Source organism: Populus nigra, chromosome 16 (genome assembly GCF_951802175.1).
Source record: "Populus nigra chromosome 16, ddPopNigr1.1, whole genome shotgun sequence".
Lineage (NCBI taxonomy): Eukaryota > Viridiplantae > Streptophyta > Magnoliopsida > Malpighiales > Salicaceae > Populus > Populus nigra.
The window spans coordinates 8535846-8545450 of record NC_084867.1 but is presented as its reverse complement, the minus strand read 5'-3'; the positions used below and the strand labels follow the sequence as shown (position 1 = coordinate 8545450).

The 9605-nt window shown below is 35.0% G+C and overlaps 1 protein-coding gene across 2 annotated transcripts; it reads left to right on the top strand.

Annotated features, from left to right (window-relative positions):
• Positions 1-576: 576 nt before the first annotated feature.
• Positions 577-9340, top strand: LOC133675073 (ATPase 11, plasma membrane-type). 2 transcript variants are annotated; one of them, XM_062096352.1, is made up of 22 exons: positions 577-923; positions 1017-1096; positions 1210-1329; positions 1416-1514; positions 1626-1763; positions 1954-2088; positions 2177-2356; positions 2447-2653; positions 2740-2859; positions 2941-3060; positions 3178-3300; positions 3390-3494; positions 3660-3804; positions 4219-4383; positions 4541-4779; positions 4854-4886; positions 4990-5071; positions 5388-5548; positions 5894-6079; positions 6164-6346; positions 6447-6625; positions 8680-9340. In XM_062096352.1, exons 2-22 carry the CDS (start codon positions 1043-1045, stop codon positions 8774-8776), a joined length of 2871 nt encoding a protein of 956 aa, XP_061952336.1. In that variant the 5' UTR covers positions 577-923; positions 1017-1042; the 3' UTR covers positions 8777-9340. The 2 variants fall into 2 exon arrangements, with proteins under 2 accessions (XP_061952336.1, XP_061952335.1); XM_062096351.1 differs by having other exon boundaries at positions 577-1096.
• The last annotated feature ends 265 nt before the right edge of the window (positions 9341-9605 follow it).

Genomic DNA, 9605 nt, shown 5'->3' with positions numbered 1-9605 from the left:
AGAAACTCAGCCCATGGCTGCAAGTGATTAAATAAAATGAATGCACCAAGACACTTTTAAGAAGAAATCAGCACAGGTTTTGAAGGTTGGGGACTGTACGGCTTAAGCATATAGTTGAGGGACTGATTTGTAGTTTTAAAAGAAAATAAAAGAAGGGTAGCGAAAAGCAGGCTGAAATTAAGGGAAAGCAGAATCACTAGCTTTTTTTCTCATGAAATATTTTAAAATAATATTTTTTATTTTTTAATTTAAAAATATTAAAAGTTATTATTACTATTTTCTTTATGATTTTTAAAGAATAATAAATTAATGTATTTCTTTGATGTAAAAAATATATTCAAATGATAAAAAACTCATTTTTATATATTTTTTAAAAAATAAAAACAAATGTATTAGTAGTAGATTTTTTTGAATTTGAATATACTATCTTAGTTTGAAAGTAAACTACATGGTATTAAATAGTATTTTTAGTTTAGTAGTTAAACGAACATTGGAATAATGTTTGTCTGGTGAGCGGCTACTGTTAAGAGACACTTGTCTTTTTGTAGAAATCGAGACCACATTTATTTCTGCAGATAGAGAAAAGGAAAAAAAAATACTTTAATCAAATTCAGTCCTTCAAAGACTTCAAAATCTTCAACACGACCTGAAGTACAGCTTTAAATTGCATCCAGCACAATAATCGAAGCAAGTGTGGGGACCTTTTCAAAACAAAAACATAAATTGTATACCTTTATGGAAATGACCCAAAAGGGAAGATAGAAAATGATTGTGGACTGTTACTTCCACACTCTTTGCCACTACTCTATAGCGGTTTGGTTCCTCGTGTTGTTGGCTTTCTTTGCAGATTTGGTGTTGGTGGGATGTCCTCATTTGGCCCCTAAACTCTTAGTTCATGCTCAAAATCCAGTCTTTTTAACTTGGTATTGCTTGGCTTGACTGAATATCTCAAGTTTTCGCATCTTTTCATGGTGGTCGCGTAGTGAAGTTTGATCTTTATTTGGTTTGGTCTGTAGAGAGAGAAATTTTAGTTAAGGAGAAGATGGGGGAAAAAGCTGAAGTTTTGGAGGCTGTCTTGAAGGAAACTGTGGATTTGGTAATAGATCAGAGCATACTTTGAAGCCATTGTTTGGTTTGGTTGCTATCTGTCTTAGTGTTCTTTGTTTGTTTTTGAGTAAAAAATTTTCAACTTTTTTTTTTTTATCGCAGGAGAACATACCCATTGAGGAAGTGTTTGAGAATCTGAGATGTAGCAGAGAAGGTCTCACAAGTCAGGCTGCTGAGGAGAGGCTAGCTATTTTTGGTCACAACAAGCTTGAAGAGAAAAAGGTAGTGCCTTTTATCGTCGTGAACATTTTTCTTACTGTTTTTTAATTCAGGTTTTAACTCGAAGTTATCTTCTGGGTGTGTTTCAGGAGAGAAAATTCTTGAAATTCTTGGGTTTTATGTGGAATCCTCTGTCATGGGTTATGGAGGCTGCTGCTATCATGGCTATTGCTCTTGCAAATGGAGGAGTAAGTAGGAGGATGTTCTGGTTTTTATGAAAATTCCACTTATGGATTTGTTTGTCTTGGGACTTGTGTTAAGAAGTTGGTCATATAATTTTTTTTTTTTTTTGTGTTTAGGGAAAGCCTCCAGATTGGCAAGACTTTGTGGGTATTATTACACTTCTTTTCATTAACTCTACCATCAGTTTTATCGAAGAAAATAATGCAGGTAATGCTGCTGCTGCTCTCATGGCACGTCTTGCTCCCAAAGCAAAGGTTTGTGAATCTAACGAACTTTTGTTTCATTGTACATCTGTTTCCTTAAATTTGTGAATTTACTTCTATATCCGACTACTTGAGATTTGGACGAAACCCAAATCCAAAATTGCAAATATGACTGACTGATGCACTTGTAATTAGATTGAAGTCCTAATTTTGTTTCATCTCTCATAATATTGTTCTCAAGGTTCTTCGAGATGGAAGATGGAGTGAGCAAGATGCTGCTGTTTTAGTTCCTGGTGACATTATTAGTATCAAACTTGGAGATATTATCCCAGCTGATGCTCGTTTACTAGAAGGAGATCCTCTTAAAATTGACCAAGTTGGTCTTCGAATACTTAGTTACCACTTCATGTTGGCTTGGTCTATGTATGGCTGTTTTACTGACCACCTTCGTTTTGGTTTCTCAGTCTGCACTTACTGGCGAGTCCCTTCCTGTGACGAAAGGCCCTGGAGATGGTGTTTACTCTGGTTCTACTTGCAAGCAAGGAGAGATTGAAGCAGTAGTTATTGCCACTGGTGTCCACACCTTCTTTGGGAAGGCTGCTCACCTTGTGGATACAACTAACCAAGTTGGTCACTTCCAAAAGGCAAGGAGATATAATTGTTACATGTTCTTTGTTGAGTTCTAAGCTTCACTTTTGTGATTCGGATTCTGATTTGTTTTCTCTTTGGTGCAGGTCTTGACTGCAATAGGAAACTTCTGCATTTGTTCAATTGCAATCGGGATGATTATAGAGCTTATTGTCATGTACCCCATTCAAGATAGGCAGTATCGTCCTGGAATTGACAATCTTCTTGTGCTTCTCATTGGAGGAATTCCAATTGCCATGCCTACGGTTCTCTCAGTCACAATGGCTATTGGTTCTCATAGGTTATCTCAGCAGGTTGGCCAAGGTCTTGGGAATGTTCTAATTGACCCTGGAATGATGAGTTTTTGGTGTAAAATGATTATGTTTTGAATATGATCCAGGGAGCCATCACAAAGAGAATGACAGCAATAGAAGAGATGGCTGGCATGGATGTGCTTTGCAGTGACAAGACTGGAACATTGACATTAAACAAACTTACCGTGGACAAAAATCTTATTGAGGTTGTTTTAGTGAAAACTGTTTTTCAAACGTCCACTACCGAGCACAATTCTTGCTTATATGTCCCTCGGTATAACTTTCAGGTTTTTGCAAAAGGAGTAGATGCAGATACTGTTGTGTTGATGGCCGCTCAAGCCTCTAGAATAGAGAACCAAGATGCAATAGATACTGCTATTGTCGGAATGCTGGCTGATCCAAAGGAGGTAATTGATCCATATGGTATATTCTTTTTTAATTTTTGGTCACTGTCTAATTAGTAATTATCAATTTAACATGGTTATATATATATGATGAATTATTTTATTTCCTTGTTCCAAAAGGCACGTGCTGGAATTCAGGAAGTCCATTTCCTTCCTTTTAATCCTACTGATAAGCGAACAGCCTTGACTTATATTGACAGTGGAGGTATAATGCACAGAGTCAGCAAAGGTGCACCAGAACAGGTAATCTGCTCACAATGCTCGTTATACTTGCATTGGATGTTCTATATTTTGCCTTCTATCCTAATTCTTGGCTGCAAATATTTGTTTAGATTCTGAATCTTGCACACAATAAGTCAGATATTGAGCGAAGAGTACATGCTGTGATTGATAAATTTGCAGAAAGAGGTTTACGTTCTCTTGCAGTAGCATACCAGGTAATCACAATTCTATTTCTCTCTTTCTTCTTTCTTAGATGTTTGTTACCAGTTAATGACAATCCTATTTCTCTCTTTCTTCTCTCATAGATGTTTGTTTCTAGCTTCACTGTCGATTTTATTTTTCACCACTAGCTTTCATGATCTGCTTCTTCATTATTGCAGAAAGTTCCAGAAGGAAGGAAAGAGAGTGCTGGAGGCCCTTGGCAATTTATTGGCCTCATGCCCCTCTTTGATCCACCAAGACATGATAGTGCAGAGACAATTAGGAGGGCTTTGAATCTTGGAGTAAATGTCAAAATGATCACTGGTTTGTTCTGCTCCCTAGTTGCAAGCCATGTGAAAACTTCCCTTAAATTATGTTATGTTTACTTATGGAGAAATAACTATAGCGGTTAAAAATGTCATGTAGAATAAAATGTTATTCTTCACTTGGGACATGCTTATGTATAGGTTTTCCATAAATGTAACCCTGAATTCTTATAGAATGGGAAATTCATTACTATTTGCCATGAAAGTGTACATTTCTTAAAACTCGTGTCAGAAATTTTTTTTGTGGGTCCCTTTTCACCTGTCAAGCATTACTGCACTGCCTTCGCAATTCTGTTAATCATTTTTCCAAGTGTTGCACTTGTCTAATCTTTCTAACACCATTTCATTTCAAAAGATGTCGGATTACCTTTGGCATTCTGTTTTGAGTTTTGACCCTTGTGGCTTTTATCAGGGGACCAACTGGCGATAGGGAAGGAAACTGGACGTCGTTTAGGAATGGGAACCAACATGTACCCTTCATCTGCATTGCTAGGGCAAGACAAAGATGAGTCTATTGTTGCTTTACCGATTGATGAATTGATTGAAAAGGCTGATGGCTTTGCTGGCGTTTTCCCTGGTGCGTTTCTTTTATTTCTCTAACTCAGTTTTGGAACTCTGTACTTGGGTTTGATGCATTGCTTGACAGAAATGTTTTAGCTATTTCTTTTATATAGGCATTGGATCTTTAGTTTTCCTTGCTAATATTGACAGGCTTGACATGCCTATCATTTCAGAGCACAAATATGAGATAGTAAAACGTTTGCAAGCTAGGAAACATATCTGTGGGATGACTGGTGATGGAGTTAATGATGCTCCTGCTCTTAAGAAGGCTGACATTGGGATTGCTGTTGCTGATGCAACTGATGCAGCTCGTAGTGCTTCTGATATTGTCCTTACTGAACCTGGCCTTAGTGTCATTATCAGTGCTGTCTTGACAAGTCGAGCAATCTTTCAGAGGATGAAAAATTACACCGTAAGCACTGGATTCTCACCATGTCATATCTTGTTAATAGACTGTTGGCTGACATTTTCCTTTTCCCTTGGCAGATCTATGCAGTTTCCATTACAATCCGTATTGTGGTAAGTTAGATTTCTGTGTGTGGGTGAGTGTGTAAAGTAGATGGATCTTGGGAAGAAATTTTTGATGTTTGCTTACCCTTGTTTTGGTTTAATATGGTGATAGCTTGGTTTCATGCTACTGGCTCTCATATGGAAGTTTGACTTTCCACCCTTTATGGTGCTTATCATTGCTATTCTCAATGATGGTTTGTTGCTTCTTATCCTCTCCCTCCCCCTCCGCTCTCTCTCTCACATGCACGCATGCACTCACACATGTAAAATACATCAAATAAACTAAAAAAAGTAGAAAGTTTCCATGCTCTGTCCAGTTTCAGATTTAGTTTAGCATTGTTGACACACTACGAAAATCGTTTTCTGTTATGCAAAGTGATTTGAATTTGTTTAATTTTCCTTGTATCTTGTTGTCAGTAGGTTCACTTCTCATCTTGTCTTTATTTATGCATCATTGTTATGACCTGCCAATTGTTTTCTTGGGAGATTACTAGCACCATGTAATTTCAGGTACCATTATGACAATATCGAAAGATAGGGTGAAGCCATCTCCTCTGCCAGACAGCTGGAAGTTGGCAGAGATATTTACAACTGGAATTGTTCTTGGTAGCTATCTGGCTATGATGACAGTCATATTCTTTTGGGCAGCATATAAAACAAACTTCTTCCCAGTAAGATGACATGCCTTCTTTCATTTTATTATGAAGTTTGTTTTGATCATGGAAGATGCATTTTATTATGAAGTACCTTGGACCATAAACTCTCAAGTACTTTATATGTTTGGCATGTTTGGTAAGAATGAGTGACAAGGTTTCATGGGGATATGAAACTCGTGTAGCCGGTGTTAAGTTAGAAAGGCTGTGGGTAACTGATACATTGTACACATGTTGTCTATCTTCAGTGGATTTGGAATTTGTCTTCCTGTAATTTCAGTATGCAGGATGGATCTTTTGTTTGGCATATCTACTGAACTGATGATACTCAAAAGTTAATTGGTCATTGCTGTTAATTTCCAGAGGGTATTTGGAGTGTCAACTCTGGAGAAAACAGCTCACGATGACTTCCGAAAGCTTGCATCAGCAATTTACTTGCAAGTGAGCACTATCAGTCAAGCACTTATATTTGTCACCCGATCTCGAAGTTGGTCGTATGTTGAACGTCCTGGGATATTACTTGTGGTGGCTTTTGTCATTGCTCAGCTGGTGAGCCAATTGCCTTAATCGTTTTCTTGTGACATCTCAAATAATTTGGAAGTGAACATTAACGTGACCTTTGATTTTGTTCAGATTGCCACTCTGATTGCAGTCTATGCAAATTGGAGCTTTGCGGCAATTGAAGGGATCGGTTGGGGTTGGGCTGGTGTAATTTGGCTCTATAACATCGTCTTCTACATCCCACTTGACTTAATCAAGTTCCTTATCCGCTATGCTTTGAGTGGGAGAGCATGGGATCTTGTTATTGAGCAAAGGGTAAGGGTTCCGCAGGCTTAATGGGGCTTCTGTTTACTTGAGTGTGGTCTGTCTACGTGTGTGCATGTTTTGTTTCTCTGATGTATTTCTTGTTCTGTAGATTGCTTTCACAAGGCAAAAAGATTTTGGGAAGGAACAGCGTGAGCTTCAGTGGGCACATGCTCAGAGAACATTGCATGGGTTGCAACCACCAGACTCAAAGATGTTCACAGAGCGAACCCATTTCACAGAACTCAATCATATGGCTGAAGAAGCTAAAAGGAGAGCTGAAATTGCAAGGTAGGCACTGATATTTAGCCGTCATTTTCAGCTTTGCATGTGACATCTAACATTAAGTATCAAGTACAAAGCTAAAATGGGTGGCCTTTTCACTGCACCTCTCATATTTTATTGTGGATTATTTTATTGTGGATTAAAGCAGTGAAAATTTTAAAAATTTTCAATTTGATTCTTAAAACTTTTTTATTGGGAACAATTGAGCTCAAATTAGAGCCCAATTTGAGAGAGAGGGGGTTGCCAGATTCCGATTTAGAGAGAGAATTGTTGTTGGGGAAGATTTAGGCCACCAAAACGTATATTTTGTGTCAAAAGGTTTTATATAATGAGGGGGGGGGGGATTATGTGTTTTTTACCTTGAAAACTTCTAAAAAAAAGATCCGAACTTGGGAAAATTGTTGGTTTTGGGTGGATTTCGGGTTAGTTTTTTGCATTTTTGGAAGCCATGGTTTGGTTTAACAAGATTCATAGGGTGTGTCCTTGGTGTTTTAGATAAAAAACGGGTTAAAAATGAGTTTTTGGATGAGAAAAATTGTAGACCTGTTTTTTTTTGCCACCACAGTGGTGGATTTTGGGATCTCAATTGTTTTTTATTTTTTTAAAAAATAGTCTGCCCTTAACTTAAAAAAATACAGCCCGTGTGTGAGCCCTTTCTATTTGAGCCAGGCCTGGCCTTAATTTTTTGTTGTTTTAATTTTATTTTAAATTAGTATTTTTTATATGTATTTAAAAAACATTTAAATTAATATTTTAATTAATACCCCTTCTCTATGATTTTGTGTGTGCTTATTTAGCTTTTTTTAAATAATGATTATTTTTTATTATATTGAGTGTTTAATTTGTTAATAAATTAGTATGCTTCATTTGTAATTTTTTAATGTATTTTATTTAGATTAAATATTTATTTTTATAATTGTTTGAATATGTGCATTCTTTATTTGTTTTAATTTTTTTAAATACATTTTATATTTGTTGATCTATATTATAAATTGATTTTGATAAACCAATTTATTTAACACACCCAATTAAATAACTCGTGTTGCGATATTAAATATCTTGATTTGTCTTTTAATTTTTTCATTTATGTTTTTATTTATTGCTAATGACTATTTTTTATTTATTTATTTACAAAATAGTTCATGATTGATTTAATTTGATGTGTATATAGGTTTTTCAATTTCTATTTATAATTTTTTTAATGTAAAAAATTCTACGTGTTCAATTTTTTATCATGTATTGGAGTTTTCAATTTAATCCTTAGTCTTATGATTTTTTATTTTTTTAATTAACCATTTTAGAAAAGTTTAATTGTTATAAATTTCACCCTTCAATTTGAATTGTTAAATTAATGTTTTTTCTATTTTTCATTTTCATCCTCAATTTTTTTTCCTTTTATTAATTTTTTTGTTCTTTTCAGTTTAAATCTCAAAGTGAAAATTTGTTATTACTCTTTAATTTATTTTTTATTTTAATGTTAACCTTAATTCTTTTAATTGATATTTTTTAATTTTGGATTTTTTGTTTGATTTTTTTTTATTTTATTCTTCAACATTTTATTTCCTAAGAATTGGGCTTTATGATTATGTCATGTATAGTGATTCAAGTCTGATGACTCAGGTTAAGGGTAGACATATTTGTTATCTTTTTTGATTTTTTTTTGTTTTTTGTCCATTAATTGTTTTTAATTTTTTTCTCGATTTTATCTCTCAATATTATATTGGTTTGGAAATAAACTACATGATTTGTTTTTGTTTGTTTTCTATAGAATTATTACTATAATTAAGTTTTTATTTTTAGTTTGGTGGTTAATTTTGTGACCATATATTTTTATCATATAATTAAAAAAAATTTATAAAAAAAATTATTAAACTCAATGAAATTCATAACATGGTTGTTGGAGCACATAGATCGATCTAATCTATCATTCTTTTTTTTTCCTTTTTAAATTGTCATCTTCAAAGTATTTTAAAAAACTAACTTATGTTTAGATCGGTCATTGTATTTCATATATAATTCCGCCGCTGCTTTTTTTCCTGATATATTTGCATTGATTGCAGGCTGAGGGAACTCCATACACTCAAGGGTCATGTAGAATCGGTGGTGAGACTGAAGGGCCTTGATATAGACACAATTCAACAAGCATACACAGTCTGAGGATCGTCTGGGGGAGAATACGACACAATAAATGGCGCATCTTACTGAAGAGTAGAGACATATAGTCTGTAGTTACCTTAAACAACAACGCAACCTATGGCTACAACGTTCCGAGTTCCATACTTTAACAGTGATGCGGCTGTACTTCTTCTCTGGTCCTTTCATACTCTGCAATGCCCGCAAGAGGGAAAGTTCGTCTTTCAGGCATTTATGTTTATATAGTAAGGTCATGGCCGCTGGTTGTTTTCTACACTGTATTATGCACAAACTCAATAGTAGGTGGTGGGTGATCATCAAGGTACTGCCCTTCTTTCTCTCTACTGTATCAGACACAAACTCATGTTCGGTTTAGTAATTATCATGGTAGTCAATGTCGTTGGGGGCCAAGAACCTTTGCAAATCTGATAGTGGGGTGATATAACTTCTGTTTCAGCTGCTGTCTTTTTGTTTTTTTGTCATCTGTTGTCGCACTATTTTATGCCCCATTATGACCAGCACAGCTGACTGAATTCTGTTTTTGTGTTTTAAAAATATTTTTGATATATTATTTTTGATATTTTTAAATTGTTTTAATGTATTAATATTATAATATTAGGAGAGAATATGAAGCAATTAAGAATTTTTTTTTTTTTTTTTTAAGATTGTCTGTAAGATGAAAACATGATAATCTTTAGAAAAACCTTTCGTTTTCCCGTAAGGTGCACAATTATGCATTGATGATCGATAGAACTTATGATATGAAAGATCCGGCAGAGAAGGAGCGTTTTCCACGAAGGGCTGCACCTTTCAAAAGTTGCTGTGGTCAAATGTAACATAACACAACTAGTGT